At 39.6% G+C, this 22,026-nt stretch overlaps 1 protein-coding gene across 2 annotated transcripts in view; it reads right to left on the minus strand.

Annotated features, from left to right (window-relative positions):
* LOC137392734 (prolyl 4-hydroxylase subunit alpha-1-like) overlaps window positions 1–13,424 on the minus strand; it is a 39,433-nt gene extending 26,009 nt beyond the window's left edge. For both annotated transcript variants that reach the window (XR_010978238.1, XM_068079057.1), the window contains exons 1-5: window positions 13,234–13,424; window positions 12,676–12,830; window positions 10,059–10,223; window positions 6,948–7,111; window positions 2,818–2,985 (exon numbers count right to left, since the gene is read on the minus strand). Coding sequence is in view for 1 of the 2 variants with exons in the window: in XM_068079057.1 (XP_067935158.1) it covers window positions 2,818–2,985; window positions 6,948–7,111; window positions 10,059–10,223; window positions 12,676–12,830; window positions 13,234–13,409 (828 nt within the window). In the remaining variant the exon portion in view is untranslated. The remainder of the gene's footprint in view (window positions 1–2,817; window positions 2,986–6,947; window positions 7,112–10,058; window positions 10,224–12,675; window positions 12,831–13,233) is intronic.
* Between the last annotated feature and the right edge of the window lie 8,602 nt (window positions 13,425–22,026).

Consider the following 22,026-nt stretch of genomic DNA (forward strand, 5'->3'; position numbering starts at 1 on the left):
CGTACGGTTACATCGATTCTTGTGCCCATTTCATACAAAAAGAAATATCTGTAGCACCTTCTCTGGATCCTTCTGCAAGAGTTAGCTAGCTAGCAGTTTTTTTCTTTGAGCCAGAAGAAAAATTGGACAGGACTAAATAACTTCTTTTAGCCTGCTAAAAATCCCATTTCATTACGTATTAAATTAATCTTCAAGTGTACAGCAACATAATTAGCATTGATACGTTTTTGTTTCCTCTCTGCTTTATTTGCTATATGTACCAGCTAAAGTCAAGTTACTCCAAAAGTATGTACGTCCTGTATGGTAAATAAAATTTCATTTTTCTTTTCGGTAGCCATTAAATGGTCAGGCGTGTGAGAGGCCGCTTTCAACAACTGCATCGCTCGGCCTTTCTTATTAATTCTAACCAGACATGCTATTATGCGTACATTTTGAAGGTAAGAACTTCTTACCGTACGATCTGCATTTGGTAAATAGATTATAATTTTGCATTTTACAGTATTGCAGATTATAATCACTAGGTGCACTTAATACAATGCAGCTACTGTATGTAACTATAGTTACTAAAGTTAGCATACTATTTTGTTACTAATTTTCAATATGTACAGCATTTTTATAAAATTTTGGACGATTTTTACCTTCTTTTTTTTCATTGTATAATTACAATGGTTTCTATTCCCGGACATAAGATTTTTTCACCATACGATGCCTGCCTTGGAACGGATTAACATTATATCTCGAGGGTGCACTGTATAAAACCTATCGTAGCACTAGTTTATGACAAACACTTCGGGTTTTACCGAAGACCCCGTATCAAATATGGATGCTCGCTACTTTACAGTTTTGTTTCCCTTTGGTCTAATCGGCAAGTCGTAATCTGATCATGCGACCCAATACTTCGCAAATAATCTCTGCAGCACTTTTCGATTATCACAAATGACCAGCAGGCTCGTCATGATTATCACACAATGATATGTACTCCTTCAAACTAAGGCTAAAAAATTAAACGAATTTTTACGGTAAGTTATAAGATATCACTGCTAAAAGTGACAGCATTACAATGACGATAAAATAGATGCGTATGAACAATAGACATGGTTTTATTGAATGCGTGAAGTATATTTGTGAAATATTTCGACGAATAAGGTTGCATGAAAGTGTAAACAGAAACCATCTACCACAACTACGTCACATTTGAGCCGCTTTGGAAAGAGAATCCAAACTACGGCAATTTTTGTGGCTGTGATTAACTGTTCGTTTTTGAGCTTTTAAAGCACATAAATTACATAATTTTTTTATTATATATTTCAATACATCAGATTCTTGGCCTTCGAATGAGCCTATATTCAATACACAAAAAATAATAGAACTTTGAAGAACAGGGTGTCAAAAGTACGTCCTGCAAAAAAAACCAACTTGGTTCAGGTACTCAAAATGTGACGTCATAATTCTCATTTAGCCTTAGGTCGTCGATCCCTTTCACTGCAATTGAGGCTGCGTTTTTCTGTGGCAATCAGTGCTGTTAAACCTGGAGAGCGCTAATAATAAACCAAGATTCTAGATAACCAACAATGCCCGTGCTAACGCCCGACCAATAAAAACACATGTTCTGGGTTAATTAATTATGCTTCAATACATTTACTGTCGTTGATAAAGGTAATGAAATAACATCGATTAAATTATGACCAGCGGTTGCGTGGCCCTAGGACTAAATGTCAATTGAACTTTCGCGAGATCACGCAATGCTTGAAATTAATTAGTTTCAGTCGTGACCCTCAACATCACATTAAAAATAAAGAGCTAGTGCATAATATCATCGGGAAAATATAGTATGGTTCTTGGAGTCTGAGGTACTTATCATAGAAATTATATGTACATGGTGAACTAATGACACTGATTCCTTTGCCATCTTCATTTGTTCTCTGGAGTTGTCCTACCTTCGCCTGCCACTAGCGTCATTATCGTAGTTGATAAATAAGCGGTAAGAGCACACAACAACGAATATGAGAATTGTGACATCACAATTTTCGAGACTATGCTAGTAAACGTTTTCGCGGTAGAACTCTGGGGAAATCCTATAAACAACAACCAATGTCTGTCTCACCATGGCAAACAATAGCTCATTCAAAAGCCAAGACTCTGATGTATTGAAATATACAATAAAAAAATTATGTAATTTATGTGCTTTAAGATTTTGTAATCACATTCCCACATATTTTGCCCCTACAACACAACAGAGTAAGACATGGTGAATCTTTTCATATCAAATAACTGTAATGTGAATTTTGTTGCAAGTCAACCTTTACGGTTTATGTTATATGTCTGTCCAAAAGGTAAGAGCTCCATATGGTAAGTTGAGTACATTGTAATATTACATTTTCTTGCAGATCATAACCATTAAATACACTAAAGTTACTGTAGATAACTATAGTTACTAAGGTTTATATACTAACCTAGTGGTAATCTTTAATATGTACAATATGTATGTACAGTATATGTTTTGTATCAAAGGGTGTTTGCATTAGATAATTAATATGGGTTTGGATATCTCTCTATACAACATTTTTGCCTTGCGACGCCAATGCTGGAACGAATCTCTGCCGTGTGACAGGGTCCACTGTAGGCCAATTCGCAAGTATTAGATGTTAAATGTGGTTTCTCAGCTTCTAGAGGGGTAATATTAATCCTATGAGAAACATTTAAAACTAAACTTGTTCAAGAGGCCAGCTGAAATTGAAATCAAAATGCGTAATCATAAAGAGGTACCTAGCCAATTCAACACGTACCTACAGTATATTAAAAAAGTTCCCTACAAACCTGAGATGGGATTTTCCGGTTCTGTTCCAGCAATGTTTTGTTTTCCGTTGCTATCTCTGAATGAAGCCAGCGAATCACATCTTGTATCCTTGAGCGAGTTCGCTCATTGGTTGGATTAAGAGCAAGTAGGTCATTAGCATAATTGAGTGCATGCCTCGGATTGCCTTGCTAAAGTACAGAGCATAGCGTTGCAGAAGCAAAGCAGTAGGTAATAAGGACGCAATATACTAGCAAGTTATGAAAGGTGACAAAGATGCATCATAAATGTTAGTACAAGCAGAGCTAGACATCTGTGTGTAGTTTATGAAGTACTGGTCAAGGTGCTTCCCCTTTGCAACTCAAAGTTCGGAGACAGAAAATTGGCCATCACCTATATATATAACCTATATATATTACCAATATATATCACCTACATATATTTCCTATATATATATTACCTATATATATTACCTATATATATTACCTATATATATTACCAATATATATTACCTCTATATATTACCTACATGTATATCAAATATTGTAGACAAAAGAAAAAACTTGAGTGGTAAATTACATATTGAAGGAATTTACAGTCAGCCAATAGTAGCCGTGATGAAAGGTCTCAGACAATAGTAGCCATGATGAAAGGTCTCAGGCAATAGTAGGCATGATTAAAGGTCTCAGCCAATAGTAGAGATGACGAAAGGTCTCAGCCAATAGTAGAGATGACGAAAGGTCTCAGCCAATAGTAGGCATGACGAAAGGTCTCAGCCAATAGCAAGCATGATGAAAGGTCTCAGCCAATGGTAGGCATGGTGAAAGGTATCAGCCAATGGTAGGCATGATGAAATGTCTCAGTCAATGGTAGGCATGATGAAATGTTCAGTCAATAGTAGGTATGATGAAAGGTCTCAGCCAATGGTAGGCATGGTGAAAGGTATCAGCCAATGGTAGGCATGGTGAAAGGTCTCAGCCAATGGTAGGCATGATGGAATGTCTCAGCCAATGGTAGGCATGATGAAAGGTCTCAGCCAATGGTAGGCATGGTGAAAGGTCTCAGCCAATGGTAGGCATGGTGAAATGTCTCAGTTAATGGTAGGCAAGATGAAAGTTCTCAGTCAATGATAGGCATGATGAAATATCTCAGTCAATGGTAGGCATGGTGAAAGGTCTCAGCCAATGGTAGGCATGATGAAAGGTCTCAGCCAATGGTAGGCATGGTGAAAGGTCTCAGCCAATGGTAGGCATGGTGAAATGTCTCAGTCAATAGTAGGCATGATGAAAGGTCTCAGCCAATGGTAGGCATGATGAAAGTTCTCAGCCAATGGTAGGCATGATGAAAGGTCTAGGCCAATGGTAGGCATGGTGAAAGGTCTTAGCCAATGGTAGGCATGGTGAAAGGTCTCAGCCAATGGTAGGCATGGTGAAATGTCTCAGTCAATAGTAGGCATGATGAAAGGTCTCAGCCAATAATAGGCATGATGAAATGTTCAGTCAATAGTAGGCATGATGAAATGTTCAGTCAATAGTAGGCATGATGAAAGGTCTTAGCCAATGGTAGGCACGATGAAAGGTCTTAGCCAAGGTCTCAGATCTAAGAGGGTATGCTATTGGTAGAGATGATCTAAGAGATATATCTATTAGTATGATATAAGGTCTGATATTGGTAGAGATGATCTAAGAGATATATCTATTAGTATGATTTAAGTCTGCTATTGGTAGATATCATGTAAGATTGCCTGCCATTAATGATGAACAAAATCTAATAAAGCCTATTGATAAACAAAAAAATATCCTGTCAGCATGTGAGTTTTGAGACTAAGCATAGGAGGAATTTAAACAGTACCTCTTTATGGAAACACGTGTGTCTCAAGCTTTACTGAAGGAAAGCACCTAACATCCTGCTCCAACAACAAAGCAGGGTTAGTGGATAGAACTTGTCCAAGACTTTTACTCTGGATTAAAACATGGCTCATTAGTAATGTACATTCTAGAACATTCTAGAACAGTTAGACAAAGCGTGACAAACACTGACAGCACAGAGAGGGGGAGGGTAGGTTAAAGAATGTGTCCCACAGTCTCACCATAAAGCTGGCTAGCTGTGTTGAAACACAATCCTAGTGACAAGGTAAGATTATGCAAATGCATTTCAATTCCCTGTTAGAAACGCCTTCACCCTTAATAAATCGTGAGACAAAAGACATGAGTTTTAATTTGCTAAAAAGGAAATGTTTTGCTTGAACAATGTTTGTGACAATTTATGACATCTTGCGAAGTAAGAAGATGATCATATGCATAAATACAGGGTTTGATGTGGTAAAATGGTGTATATATATATATATACACCGTAATAACCTCTAATTGAATGCCATTAAAAATCGACAGTGCTAACAAATTGCAAAGAAGGAAACATGCTATAATATCATGGCAGGTCAATTGCAAGCAATAGATATCAACTGGTTGAGATATTTCTCGATGCATATTTATTAAGATATCTTTTACAAGTGGAGGTAGGTTAGCAGATTTGTTGCATCCATGTTTGATATCGATCCATCGAAAAAAGAGCAAAATATAGACGGCATTCCCTTCACCCGTTATAGGGCTAAATTTAATCTCCCAAAATTTTGACGAGCCATTTAAAAAACACAACGCCAGCCTCTATAGAGAAAGAGTTAAAAAATAGAGCGCCATGGCGTTTGATTAGAGGTTATACAGTACATATATATCTATATATATATACTGTAAAAGCTGTATTTGAGCGCCACCTGTATTTGAACGCCACCTCTATTTGAACGCCACCTCTATTTGAGCGCCACGTCTAGTTGAGCGCCACGTCTAGTTGAGCGCCACTTCTATTTGAGCGCCACCTCTAATTGACATCCTTAACCTTTACGAACACATAATAGCAAGTGATCAGTAGAAAAGTGTCCACAAAACAGTACTAATAATGACTCGATTACATTCACTAATATCGACTAGCTCAGCTGTGCAGAAGATGGGTTGAGGTCTGAAGGCATTGTGGAAGGTATTGAAGAATCAGAAGAACATTAAATGGTGTCAAACCAAAACAGCTATCAGAACGCAACTGGCCAAGCAAATGATGCTAATATTTTGTTTTAAAATGTTAATTTTTGTTGCTGCATGTGATATAATTATGGTTTGTTCATGTCACTAATGTCTACTACAGACAACGATCCATGACTTACATAGCATGTATGAACACACTATACACCGGCCATAACACTACCATGTGGGCCATAACACTACCATGTTGGCCATAACACTACCACGTTGGCCATAACACTACCGTGTTGGCCATAACACTACCGTGTTGGCCATAACAGTACCGTGTTGGCCATAACACTACCATGTGGGCCATAACACTACCGTGTTGGCCATAACACTACCGTGTTGGCCATAACACTACCATGTTGGCCATAACACTACCATGTGGGCCATAACACTACCGTGTTGGCCATAACACTACCATGTTGGCCATAACACTACCATGTGGGCCATAACACTACCATGTTGGCCATAACACTACCGTGTTGGCCATTACACTACCATGTTGGCCATAACACTACCATGTGGGCCATAACACTACCGTGTTGGCCATAACACTACCATGTTGGCCATAACACTACCATGTGGGCCATAACACTACCGTGTTGGCCATAACACTACCGTGTTGGCCATAACACTACCATGTTGGCCATAACACTACCGTGTTGGCCATAACACTACCGTGTTGGCCATAACACTACCATGTGGGCCATAACACTATCATGTGGGCCATAACACTACCGTGTTGGCCATAACACTACCGTGTGGGCCATAACACTACCGTGTTAGCCATAACACTACCGTGTTAGCCATAACACTACCATGTTAGCCATAACACTACCATGTTAACCATAACACTACCATATTAGCCATAACACTTCCATGCTGTAGCATAGCCAGGAGCATGATGGTTAGCATAATTAATGGAATGGAAGCAGCCAGCACCACTCATCATTAATCATATGGTAAACCCAGGTACCAGCTTAGACCAAATCGAGCAGAGGAAAATGGACCGCAGAGTAGTGGTAGGCTGAGAAAAATGGCCATTAGTCTGAGAAGCACGACCTTGATGCACTACTCACATCGTCAGCTGCATAGATGAGGTAGTCAAGGAGGAGGATCTTATCCATGCTGTATGAAGCGCCTTCAAGTTCGTAGCTCGAAAGAGACTCGAGCAGCCACATGAGCGCATGATATTTGTCTCCTTTGTCGTATGCATACTTACCAATCTCAAAGCAATCACTCGCTGAAACAGACAAATGTTTAGCAAATCAAGATCAAGATGGTATTCCTCTGCAAATATCCTATTGCGTTATTGCTAAATTTATGTGATGATTGGTATCAGTAAGGAAAATGCTTGAAGCCATAAAGAAAACGTGGGTGACCCATAGAGTAAACGCGTGTGACCCATACACAAAATGCAAGTGACCCATTTGCTTTTTCTTATGAAATTGGAATTTGGAGGCACACCAAATGACATATTTTAGAAATCACTTCATCGATAATTTCATGTTGAAAAGTTAAGGTGACCGTGAGTAGAGATTTGAATGTTTTCACTTGCGAATGCTAGAGTAAAACTTATATGACAGTCGGTGCTATAGCTGCCAGTGCTATCCCTTACATAGCTGTCAGTGCTATCCCTTACATAGCTGTCAGTGCTATTCCTTACATAGCTGTCAGTGCTATCCCTTACATAGCTGTCAGTGCTATCCCTTACATAGCTGTCAATGCTATCCCTTAGATAGCTGTCAATGCTATCCCTTAGATAGCTGTCAGTGCTATCCCTTACATAGCTGTCAATGCTATCCCTTACATAGCTGTCAGTGCTATCCCTTAGATAGCTTTCAGTGCTATCCCTTACATAGCTTTCAGTGCTATCCCTTACATAGCTTTCAGTGCTATCCCTTACATAGCTGTCAGTGCTATCCCTTACATAGCTGTCAGTGCTATCCCTTACATAGCTGTCAGTGCTATCCCTTACATAGCTGTCAGTGCTATCCCTTACATAGCTGTCAGTGCTATCCCTTACATAGCTGTCAGTGCTATCCCTTACATAGCTGTTAGTGCTATCCCTTACATAGCTGTCAGTGCTATCCCTTACATAGCTGTCAGTGCTATCCCTTACATAGCTGTCAGTGATATCCCTTACATAGCTGTCAGTGATATCCCTTACATAGCTGTCAATGCTATCCATTACATAGCTGTCAATGCTATCCCTTACATAGCTGTCACTGCTATCCCTTTCATAGCTGTCAGTGCTATCCCTTACATAGCTGTCAGTGCTATCCCTTACATAGCTGTCAGTGCTATCCCTTACATAGCTGTCAGTGCTATCCCTTACATAGCTGTCAGTGCTATCCCTTACATAGCTGTCAGTGCTATCCCTTACATAGCAGTTAGTGCTATCCCTTACATAGCTGTCAGTGCTATCCCTTACATAGCTGTCAGTGATATCCCTTACATAGCTGTCAATACTATCCATTACATAGCTGTCAATGCTATCCCTTACATAGCTGTCACTGCTATCCCTTTCATAGCTGTCAGTGCTATCCCTTACATAGCTGTCAGTGCTATCCCTTACATAGCTGTCAATGCTATCCCTTACATAGCTGTCAGTGCTATCCCTTAGATAGCTTTCAGTGCTATCCCTTACATAGCTTTCAGTGCTATCCCTTACATAGCTGTCAGTGCTATCCCTTAGATAGCTGTCAGTGCTATCCCTTACATAGCTGTCAGTGCTATCCCTTAGATAGCTGTCAGTGCTATCCCTTAGATAGCTGTCAGTGCTATCCCTTACATAGCTGTCAGTGATATCCCTTACATAGCTGTCAGTGATATCCCTTACATAGCTTTCAGTGCTATCCCTTACATAGCTGTCAGTGCTATCCCTTACATAGCTGTCAGTGCTATCCCTTACATAGCTGTCAGTGCTATCCCTTACATAGCTGTCAGTGCTATCCCTTACATAGCTGTCAGTGCTATCCCTTACATAGCTGTCAGTGCTATCCCTTACATAGCTGTCAATGCTATCCCTTACATAGCTGTCAGTGCTATCCCTTAGATAGCTTTCAGTGCTATCCCTTACATAGCTTTCAGTGCTATCCCTTACATAGCTGTCAGTGCTATCCCTTAGATAGCTGTCAGTGCTATCCCTTACATAGCTGTCAGTGCTATCCCTTAGATAGCTGTCAGTGCTATCCCTTACATAGCTGTCAGTGCTATCCCTTACATAGCTGTCAGTGATATCCCTTACATAGCTTTCAGTGCTATCCCTTACATAGCTGTCAGTGCTATCCCTTACATAGCTGTCAGTGCTATCCCTTACATAGCTGTCAGTGCTATCCCTTACATAGCTGTCAGTGCTATCCCTTACATAGCTGTCAGTGCTATCCCTTACATAGCTGTCACTGCTATCCCTTTCATAGCTGTCAGTGATATCCCTTACATAGCTGTCAGTGCTATCCCTTACATAGCTGTCAGTGATATCCCTTACATAGCTGTCACTGCTATCCCTTTCATAGCTGTCAGTGATATCCCTTACATAGCTGTCAGTGCTATCCCTTACATAGCTGTCAGTGATATCCCTTACAATGATAGCTGTCAGTGATATCCCTTACATAGCTGTCAGTGCTATCCCTTACATAGCTGTCAGTGCTATCCCTTACATAGCTGTCAGTGCCATCCCTTACATAGCTGTCAGTGCTATCCCTTACATAGCTGTCAGTGCTCTCCCTTACATAGCTGTCAGTGATATCCCTTGCATATTTGTAGGACACATAACGTAGTAAGACAGGAAACAACACAGTAGGACAGTGCACAGTATTGTAAGACAATATACAACACAGGACAGTATACAACACAGTAGGACAGTATACAACACAGCAGGACAGTATACAACACAGTAGGACAGTATACAACACAGCAGGACAGTATACAACACAGTAGGACAGTATACAACACAGCAGTATAGTATACAACACAGTAGGACAGTATACAACACAGCAGGACAGTATACAACACAGGACAGTATACAACACAGTAGGACAGTATACAACACAGCAGGACAGTATACAACACAGCAGGACAGTATACAACACAGTAGGACAGTATACAACACAGCAGGACAGCACGCAGTGCAATATATTGTGAAGCATTACAGCATATGTATGGTGGAATTATAGTTCTAGCAATACCTGTCATACGAGGAGAGTTTCCAGCAGGAGAGAATGTGCCATCAACAAAGTGAAGTGGCGGGATTTCATACGTGTCCTGGAGTCGGAGGAGTGCATCGATAACCCCAGTAAAATCTTCCCTATCAGGCATCTCCGTGCGATATATATATAGCTGGTCATCAAATGCTACAATATGCTAAGATATATATAGCTGGCCATCAAATGCTTCAATATGCAAAGATATATATATATATATATATATAAAATATTACAGGAAAAACATGAGTCTGAGTTCAAATCAATTTATTACTAAATAGTTTCATGCCTCTGCGAGGCAATCATCAGATAAAATGAATTGCTCAATAAAAGCAGTAAATATACACAGGATGGGGTCACAAGCATACGGATTAAAACTAAAGCTGAATCAGGCAGATAAGTTGGTAAGAGTTAAGTTACACAACTGTTCTTAAGCAGGTATTTGACCGCGTGTCTTCATGTAGAGACAAGTTCACCTCATGAACTTTGAGGCATATGATGACCAGCTATATATATATTTATATATATATAGCTGGTCATCAAATGCATCAAAGTTCATGAGGTGAACTTGTGAACTCATGAACTATATATATATATATATATAGCGGGTCATCAAATGCTACAAAACAAATAGAGCTAGACCATCTTTCAGATGCTTTGAACACATGGCACCTAACACACAGCCTATACAGCTTTTCTACATTTTACTAAAATACATTGATAGTAATGCTCAAGTAACACACCTTTATGTTGGATAATGACGGTACACTATATTATAATAACAATAGAAAGTACACAAATGATACATTTATGTTATATCAGCGAGAAGTCAAGCCAATTGCCAACAGTGCTGCAGTATGTTATATCAGCGAGAAGTCAAGCCAATTGCCAACAGTGCTGCAGTATGTTATATCAGCGAGAAGTCAAGCCAATTGCCAACAGTGCTGCAGTATGTTATATCAGCGAGAAGTCAAGCCAATTGCCAACAGTGCTGCAGTATGTTATATCGGCGAGAAGTCAAGCCAATTGCCAACAGTGCTGCAGTATGTTATATCGGCAAGAAGTCAAGCCAATTGCCAACAGTGCTGCAGTATGTTATATCGGCAAGAAGTCAAGCTAATTGCCAACAGTGCTGCAGTATGTTATATTGGCGAGAAGTCAAGCCAATTGCCAACAGTGCTGCAGTATGTTATATCGGCGAGAAGTCAAGCCAATTGCCAACAGTGCTGCAGTATGTTATATCGGCAAGAAGTCAAGCCAATTGCCAACAGTGCTGCAGTATGTTATATCAGCGAGAAGTCAAGCCAATTGCCAACAGTGCTACATACATACATGTATGTTTCAACTAGTGTAAAAACCGCATATTCTAACACAGAAGCCGCTGCAATGCAGATAAATGCCTAATTAGTTAAGCTGTGATGCAATTAAAATTGGTACTGGCCTGATTTTGGTGGCTATTAATATTTAGGTTGTTTCAGATAACGCCTTCTATGACAGTAAATAGTGTAGATAAACATTTAAAAAGAGAAAGTGATTCCGAAGTACATTCTACAATATGAACTCGAGATCTTTAAATGACGTATTCCAATAAATATCAAAATAGCTATAAACATAACAAATCAATCTTTACTAAACCATCTATTAAGAGGCTAAACTGATGACTCCACCCAATTTCACTGTATGACACAACTGGTATGACACTATTTAATATGACTGTATGGCACAATCTAATGTGACTGTTTGACTCCATCTAATATGACTGTATGACTCCAACTAATGTGACTGTATGACTTCATTTAATGTGACTGTATGCCACCAACTAATGTGACTGAATGGCACCATCTAATGTGACTGTACGACAACATCTAATGTGATTGTGTGACTCCATGTAATACTACTCTATGACACTATCTAATAGGCATCTATGACTCCATCTAATTTGACTCCATATGGTATGACTGTATGACACCATCTAATAGGATTTACGACTCCATCTAATTTGACTGTATGACTCCATCTAATTTGACTGTATGACTACATCTAATGTGACTGTATGACTGTTTGACTCCATCTACTCCATCTAATGTGACTGTATGACTCCATCTGCTATGACTGTATGACACCATCTAATATGACTGTATGACACCATCTAATATGACTGTATGACACCATCTAATATGACAGTATGACACCATCTAATATGACAGTATGACACCATCTAATATGACTATATGATTCCATATAATTTGACTGTATGACACCATCTAATGTGACTGTGTGACACCATCTAATAGGACTCTATGACACCATCTAATGTGACTGTGTGACACCATCTAATGTGACTGTGTGACACCATCTAATGTGACTGTATGACTGTATGACTCCATCTAATGGGACTCTATGACTCCAACTAATTTGAGTGTATGACACCATCAGATATGACTGAATGAAGCCATCTAATGTGACTGCATGACACTACTTAATAATAGGTATGACACCCTTAGATATAAAAATTTTATCAGAGCAGGCACAGTAGAACATGTTATGTGGTTTAGCAACAGATTGTGTAAACCGATGTGACAGTGTTATTTCAAACACAAACCTGCTTTAAGTGCTGGGGAAGTGAGCAACTGCTTCAAGTCTACAAGTTCAGTCGTGAATCGCTTGCAGAGCATGTATGCATTGACAGGATTGGCCAAATATCCCTCAGGCTCAACCAAAGATTCATCAGCTATTCTGTCATAATCCTCTGCAATTCTTAAACACACAGATAATGATAATATCCGAAGGCAAATAGGAGTTATCACACAAATGGGAGTTATCACACAAATGAGAGTTATCACACAAATGGGAGTTATCACACAAATGTGAGTTATTCTACAAATGGGAGTTATCACGCAAATAGGAGTTATCCCACAAATGGGAGTTATTACACAAATGGGAGTTATCACACAAATGGGAGTTATCACACAAATGGGAGTTATCACACAAACGCTTCCCTGACACTCAAATGAAGCTAACAGACAACTAGACCACATCTAAAATGTTCACAGTCGATCATCGGTTGCATGTTTGATAAATCTAACTATCGAACAAAAGTAACAATTAGTAGAGAAAATCGTCATAAGGATACTGATGGTGAGTAAAATGATCAACGTACTTGGCAACCTGTTCGCTGGCCACTTTGTCAGCAATGAGAGGAGCGTATGACCGCAGTTGCTCAGCTAACTTTTTCTCAATGTATAAAGCTCGCTTCATAGTAGCGAGAGCAGTGAATATTTCAGCATTACAGATATTCAAGGCAACGTAGAGGGCAATTAACGTGACGAACTTCATTCCAGCAAATAGGATATGCCTACCAACAGAACGAACACATTTACAAATGCAGACCATCTATCACAACGGGACATCAAGCAAACAGTCATGAGTAACAAAATACTATTTTTGATAGTCAGGGTTTTCACAAGGCCATGCGCATTTGTTCTGATCAGAACTGAAGAAAATTTTATTTGCAAATAAAATAGCCATTCCGCATCCTAAACTGTTAGAAGTCTACAAGAACTAGATAACCTAACAACAATGTTTGTTTTATGCTATTCAAATTTAACCACATAATAAATTTATTTGAGGTGTGAGATCATCAGTTGGGACATGATTATGAAGACAGCTAGAACATGGGCTTAGCGAGCGATCTATTATGGAGATAGTAGACTATAAGGAAAATACCAAAGAGCTAAGTATATCAAGTATATCTAGCTATCAAGAACCTTTTCAGTCAAAATTTTACTTGTCAAGGATCAAGTAACATGGCTCTATGCAACTCTGAAATGAAATGTTGCTTAATTAGAATGATCTAAAATTCAAAACAAGCTCTTCTATTTGAATTTAGCTTCGGCTATTTGCTCATGTTAATATAATATAAACTAAGCCTCGACGCGCCACATTTATTTGTATCGATAACAGCTTTTCATGTCAAAGTAGTTATATGTTGGAGCAATACTTTCCTAAGAATACACTGCATTGTATTATATTTATATTATATATATATTATATTTGTATTGTACTGTATTGTATTCGATGTATTTAACAGCGCATACTGCTGCACAAAAAAATGTCAAAAATACTAAATTATTTGCAGAAAACAAAATGAATGAGCTAACGAACAATAAAATTAAGTTTGATTGTCATACTGCCCTTACAATAGACACGGGTGAATCGAAAAAATTGGTGGCACAGGAGAGGTCATGATAAATATACGAAGCTTATGAACTTCGAATACGGGAACTTTAAATGAGCATACCTTATTTTTCACTTTCATATTGGAATGGCAGTAAGCCAGGCATTACCAGGGATTCCGTTCATTTTCAATCAAATAGCCAGCAACATGGGTGTAGATTTTTAATGTAAATTACTACAATGCTCTCACGACAACAATTTATAAACGCATTTTTCGAGGATAATTGTACATAATGCATCTTGAGATTCCAACCAGATATACAGAGTTGCATTTTCAGGAAAATGAAAGTTCTGAGATCACCAATCGAGTTCGGCGTCACTTGGAGTCGGCTCGCTGGTTTACATTAAATTAGCGCATCACATTTAAGTAATGCATGAAGCCCTGACATTCTGCTCTTAATCTCTTCTCTCGTGAGATAAATTTTTAAAGTCAATGAACACCGCTCTTATTATACAGTAGAGATTTTCAGCAAAGCCAAAAGGTAGCCAATTACTTTTTATATCTCATTCTATATATTGTAAACTAGGTGAATGCCCTGCGATGTACAGGGTACAAAACAGCTTATAAACAGTGGCAGGTAATGTTGCTGCCATTGGTTAATTTGAGTAAGTGAGTATACGTATTGCTGAATTTACTAATACGATCGGTGGAAGCAAGCTTTAGTGATATTGCGCATAACATAGCGTTGTTATGCATATTTTAGTTCTTGCAGATATTGACTATCTGCCCAATGAAACCATTCTATCCCGTGTAGCTTAATGAATTAGCTTGTCACCTTAGGAACAGGAGGTTGCGAGATTAAATCCTCTGCAATGCGGATTTTTCATTGCTATATTTCAATTGCTAAAACTGGAAACAAGAATGAAAACAAAAAGGTCAACAAACACTGAGATTTATATATAGATTCAGGTGTTCGTTTGTCTGTCGTCCGTATGTCCAGTTATAGCAATAAAGTTTAAAGAATGAGAAAACCACTTCGTATGGGAATTGAACACCAAAACATATTTCTACAAGCAGGTGTGCTATCAACTACGCCATACTACCTACTTGCCATACTATAGAATAACTGTGCTTATTAAGATACTTATTACATTTGCCAATTCTTAATGTCGATTGGTTAAAAAATGCACGCTTCATGCTTCAGCTAGCAACTACCAAAAGAAAAATACGTGCCCAGACATTGCCAAAATGCTTATAAATATATGTACATGTATACATAGCATAAACTTAATTAAACTTACAGTGCACACAAAAATAAACAAACAGATTCATTAAGAAATGAGAATGGTAAATGTTGTACGTTGATAAAAATAAATTTTCTGTGCAAAAGATTTTACCGGGCATCCAACTAGTATACTTAAATAATTTCGATTGTTTTTTAATCTTGCTTGAAACTGTGGCGCTGAACAGACAATATATGGGATAATTGAAATTCTTCATAAAAATAGCTTTATATGGAACTCAAACTCATGACATTCAGCTTAGTAGCCCAATACTAATACCTGAGCCAATCGATTGCCTTCCCGCTTATGACAAGGCTAGCATTGAGCACCCTGATCCCAAGTGGACGTTTAAGAGACTGATTCTCAGCCACCAGATGCAGTTATGAGACCAAGTATTATAATGAGCTGGAGGAAGGATTGGAGCATATGCGTATTAAGTTCGTAAAACATCGGCCAAAAATTTAGAAATGCAGAGCGTTTATGCAGACTTAGACACGTACACACCCGCAATGATAATGTAGGATTTATTAATATAGACATTTTATACACTTTATCTTTAATTATCATGGCTAGAGTGTTGAAATTCGCTAATTTCAATTTCTGTTTTCTCTGCATTACTTTCACTTTTTTTTACTTCACAATATCTTTGTATGCGCACACACTGAGTTACACATATTTATATAGTGTTGAAATATATATTGATTTTATTGCCTCGCACTCAGTAGTTTTAATTTTTGTGGAGCAGTGAAGAGGATACGATGGTATCCTTTACATCGATGGCAGCAACAAGATCACGGATCCTGATTCCACAAAAGGCGACGCAGCACTGGATGCTTGAGTTGAGACTATCCTAGTGATAATAAGGTAAGAGCACCGGAGAGGAGTGCTCCGAGGCGAAACAACCGCCTGATCATGAAGAGCCGTAACGGCCTAAGAATAGCTCGCCTTCACCGATCTGTAAGGTACTCTCGTAAGGGTGGCAACAAAATTACCACCGAGTGCGAATAGAATGCGAAAATTAGAGCGCGAATAGAAGTACAGATTGTCTTCCAGAGGTACTAGAGAGGATGATGTTGGTACACTATGCGTTAGCCTAAGATTTTAAATCGGCTCAGTCGTCTGGATCGAAAGGCATCGAGTACTTTTATCAGTCAATTTCATAGGGTAGGGAGGGGAGGTAGGGGTGGCAAACGGCTGGACTGAAGGGGCCAGTTCACTCCACCTCCGAGGAACTCTTTGAGAGGAGGTAGAGAACTGTGGGCAAGCCGGCTGAGTGGAGGCAGTTTTTGATGTACTGTGAATTCAATTCAGCCTCACTTCTACCGAGGCTCGGTGTGTACTGAGCACCCTGAGAAGGGCCACAACCACTACCATATAAGATCACACTTGTTAAGTGGAGCGCCTAGTCCCAGTGGCCTATGGTGAGTTGCCCGTGAATGGCAGGCATGGCCAAGAAGCTGTTCTGCAGCACCGCATATCACTCGGGACTACAGCAACATCTGCTGACAGTGCCAGACCCCCAGGAGGTACTCCAGCCCGGAAAAGCCCAAAGAATAATGGAAAGCTGAGACAGAGAAAGTCTGCCCCTACCAAACTAGCCAAGATGGCGGTGAAGGATTAGTATGTCTGTAGAATTACTATAAGGCTCTGGAGAAACTAGAACTCAAATGCCTGGAGGACAGTACAAACATGGAAACATGCTCCGAACGGGATCGTACCACACCAGGCTGTGTTGCCAGGAGTGCGCTCAGGAATCAGCCAGGACTACGAGCAATGCACTTTCGGAAACCTGTCTTAACGGCTGGCCCAATATGCTTTAAACCTCCCCCTTCCTCGGATTAATCCAACACCTAGGAGCTTTGTCCCCAAGGTTATCTTCGAAACCACGTCTAAAGGACTCAGCCAACACATAGCTGGAAGCCTGCCTTCAAAGCGGCAGGGCCAATTCCCTTCAAGCAAGTACTCTCCCGGAGATCTACCAAAATCTACCTCTATCTTCTGCTCTATCTTCTATGAAATCTGCTCTATTTTTTGACAAACCTGTCGACTTGGCTCAACAAGATAAGATTGTAAATTTTCTTTAAACCATGTTGAGCCTGTTAGGTTCATTGGAAAAGGAGAAAAAATGAAAGCAAACACGGACGGAAAAATGCTTGGCAGGCCTGTTAGACTCGGACCAGGAGTCTGTGTTTGCGCATAGGAACACAGGCAAGTCAGACTTGTACAAGGTAATGGCACCTCCCAGCACCACAAAAAGAAAGCGTCTTGTGCAGGCGGCCTTGATGGGCAAATCTGTTTCACACAGAAACACTCATGTTGAATCACATTTGGTTGGCACTCTGCCTTCGAGCGACCAGCCAAGACTTGCTCGGATCATTCCCTTCAAGATGCCAAGCAGCCGACCGAGTGAGCCGAGTGAAACATCCCTCAAGATACGCGAGTAACTTACTTGAGTGGAGAAGGTCAAAAAAGCTGAGTTGTCCGAGCCGGCCTGGATCTTGTGTTTATCTAACACCGAGCCTGTTGGGAAACTGACCTTAGCAAAAGCACTGACCCAAAGGCTATGAGTAAATATACAACAGTCACTTGCTGAGTCAACTAAGAAAGAATGAAAGCCCAGACGAAGCAATACATTAGCGAAGTAACCTGGTTGAAGATAATCAAGGCAATGAATGAGCTTGGCAGTTGCGGCTTGTGTGGCGTCATCACTAGTGCCCGGAGTAATATACAGCATATCCTAGAACCTATCCTACGGCATTTTACCATCTAACTGTGTCCCTACCACTGGAAACACTTTCCCGTGACCACATGGTGTCTCACCAGAGAGCACATGGGAATGGCAAAGGTGAGGATGTTGTTTATCTAGAAGACAAATGGCTGCTGTTTTTGTAGGTCAGAGGATGGCTGACTGACCTGCAGATGAATCCGTGTACCCTCACTGACCATGGCTGACCGCCCCCCTAAAGAACCTAGAGTTAAATCAGCCAGTTTGGGCAGGGATGTGCCCAAGGAAGGCTGATCAAAGTGAAAAGAGTCGGCAGAACTAAAGCTCACTCGGCGATCATGGGCTGCCTCTACACAGCTGAGCCAACCTGGGTCGCCATTAAGCCACGTGCTGCCAGCCAACCTACAAAGAAAAGGATGACCAAGGAGCAGTCGGACAGCCCACCTACTCAGCACAGAAACCAAGCCGAGGAGGCCTCGACTCCGATTGAGTCCTATCCCGAGAGATTGGCTTATTTGCTGGGAGAACCGACAAGCCCTTTTACCACTGGCAGGAGTGAGCACGCCGGCTGCTTAAGAACAGCCGACGTTGACAGAAGTTAGCCTTCCGTACTGCTAGCCTGATACAGGCCTTAAAACTCTGTAGAGACTCGGAAGCTCTGTGGATAGGATCGGGCGTTTACGGGGTCAGAGATCCAGTGCCTGGAGTTTGGAGCGCAACGGCACTCTGGTCGACTCTGGTCTCAGCTGATGTCTTCTCCCAGCGCTGTGTGGGCAGCCAACAGGGCCTCCACTGAGGAGGGAGAGTGTGACGCAAGATGCCAAAACCAGGGTCGGCTGCCTTGCCGACCCCAGGGCCAACGACACAGCTGGGTCAAGCCCCAGTTCGGCAAGAGACATCGCTAACAATCAGGACCAGGTCGGCCAAGAGATAGTTGCCGAGGTCGATGCAAGACCAAGAGATCGATGGGGCAAAGCCAGCAAGGGATGACATGGTATATAAGGAGGCCAGATGAGACAAAAGAAACAGAGGTCGCTAGCGGTCTCTTGAATGTACTTTTTTTGTACACACACGCACGCACGCACACACACACACACACACCGAATGACATGTATTTATATAAATTTATATATTTCGATATAATATATTGATCTTATTGCCTTGCACTCAGTGGTTATGACTCTTGTGGAGCAGTAAAGGGAACATGGCAATTTCCTTTACAGTTATTAGGCTGGACTAATACAGAGTTTTACAAATATTCAATGCTATGCAGAGTGATCTAAAACATGAATACAATGAAGCCTCACTTTTACATTCAAACCTTTTGATGTGCGACTCAGAATTTGAGCAAATCTTTGTCTATGCATGAAATGAGTTTCAACTCTGTAATTCTAATTGATTAGAATATATAAACAACACAAAGAAATACTGAAGAATGTATAAATTAATTGTAAACTTTATCTAGTCGTAGTTAGCATAAGTTTTGCTGCATATTTCTCCCACTAACTCTATCACCGAACCTACACATTGCTGAGACTAGTTTTCTGTTTTTTTTAAGGTAAAGTAACAATAAAACCTCTTTGTATTGATTATTACTCAAAATTTTACATACAAGTTAAGCTTTCGCAGGTAATTTTGTCCATAATTTTTTTAGTGCATTTGGTTAATATTGTTATTATTTGAAATATTATTTGCTGATGTTTAGTTCTAGAATGAATTAACCAACATATGCATTTCTTAAAAGTTTTGCTTAAACATGTAATGGTTTCAACACACAAAGCAAGTATCGACACAGGTTAACTTCCTATGTCAAGGTTTTGCTATAAAATAGAATGGTGATCTCTAGCTGTAAACATTAGCTTACATAAAAATCCTTCATATAAAACTGCTAAAGAAACAAAAAAATGCTAATCATATTGGTTAGACTGCTAAGATTGGTAATACAAAGGAATACCTGAGCAAACACAGTGATTTGACGAATATTTTCCGCAGTGATCTATATGCTATATGACAAACCAAAGTTGATTTGATTTAACAAAAAAAGGCTGAACGACTTGAGTTGATTTTAAATTATGTTTGTATTTTAAAACATGTTTCAACAACTTATTGATAGTGAATAGACTTTATAATTTTTAGAGCCAGACCTTCAACTCTCACAAAGGCAACTTTATCAGCAGAGGTAGTCAAACAACTTAAAGGATTATTTTGTATTAAAGGCTTGATAAAGTTTGAGCAATGGCAGTGATAAGCCTGTTTCAGAAATGGTGAGCTTGCAGAACCTCATAGGCGTATGTATTGGAAGTATATTTTAGCAGTTTCATTGACTAAAGATGAATAGCAAAGACCAAGCACTTTAGCCATCATATTCACTCTATCCTACTTGACCATCCCTGCATATGTCATAAGTATACTTTAAAGCGATAGCATTTTTCAGTTTGTCTTTACCAAAAATGTAACTGAACTAACTTCCATCCAAGCCACCTGACTAATACGGCTGAGTCCTTACAATTCTATATTACAAGCAAGTCTGCAATCGGTCACACCATGGCAGCTTAGGTATCAGTTCATTTTCATCCTGTATACTTTGCCTGTGTAAAACAAGGCTTCTCTTACTTGCCACACTCTCCATAACTCACTTCAAGCAAACTTTTAATATATTTCAGCAAAAAAAGACCAGCATGAATGTGACTCAATTCAAACAAGGGTCTACGTGTTCAACCTAACAAATCATTATATGTACCCCCGTCCCTCATCAAAATCAGATCGATGTATACGAACCCTACAACTAGTAAAGGAGCATAAATGTAAAATATGAACAATTTTAAACGAAAAAGAGTAGGCCTAACTCTCGTGATACTACTACAGAGTTAAAGCATTGCTTCACTAAAAAATTAAAATACGAGTTATTAATTCTGCTGACGTCTGTGTTTTTCACGCGATTAAATGAAACGCTCAAAACATATCGAGTTTGTAAGATACTGTTTGCTCAGCTCCTTTCCGATGAACGCGAATAAGAAAAACAGAGTATTTCCGGCAAACGTGGCGCAGGAATGACATGTATACCGCCGAAGTATGGTCATATGTTAATACCATTTTTAACCTGCTGTTAATGTTTCATGTTTTGAAGGCTTATATAATTATATATATATTCACACACCAAAATAGCTCTGTGAAAGTGTCTATGCTCGGAAGCTTCTAGCGACAGCCCAAGTGGAACATAGAAAGTAAAGACAATGATGTAAACATCGTTTTATAGAGAGCCTCACTTCTGGTGGCGTTCAGAAATCCTGCATACCCATACCTGCCAGCTCTCAGGCATTGGGCGTAAGACTCACGCAATCACCCCAAAGAAAAAATAAAAATGCGTGAGGAATGCGTGAGATTTTTGCCCCAATTTTCACAATTTTATATATACTATCATTGATACATCAATTGCCCCAAAACCAAATCTCACGCATTGCCCCACTCTTGGGTTGGCAGGCCTGCGCATACCCTTGCATTGAGCAGAATTTCTTTTTACACTTTTTGAAGCTTAGAACTAGTGCTAAAAATGAACATTGGCTAAAAGACTTTTATATCAATCTAAGCTAGCAAAGATGTTTAAATTTTAATAATAATTAAAAAACGGATTTTACCAAATATATTACATATAATTTTGGAGTTATCTTTTTGAATATATAGGAAAGGAAAACTCTCAATATATTAGGAGTCACCAACAAAGTAAAGAATGGCCAAGAATGGAGAAAGAAGAATTATTGTGGTTAACAA

Source organism: Watersipora subatra, chromosome 1, assembly GCF_963576615.1.
Source record: "Watersipora subatra chromosome 1, tzWatSuba1.1, whole genome shotgun sequence".
NCBI classification, from domain to species: Eukaryota; Metazoa; Bryozoa; class Gymnolaemata; order Cheilostomatida; family Watersiporidae; genus Watersipora; species Watersipora subatra.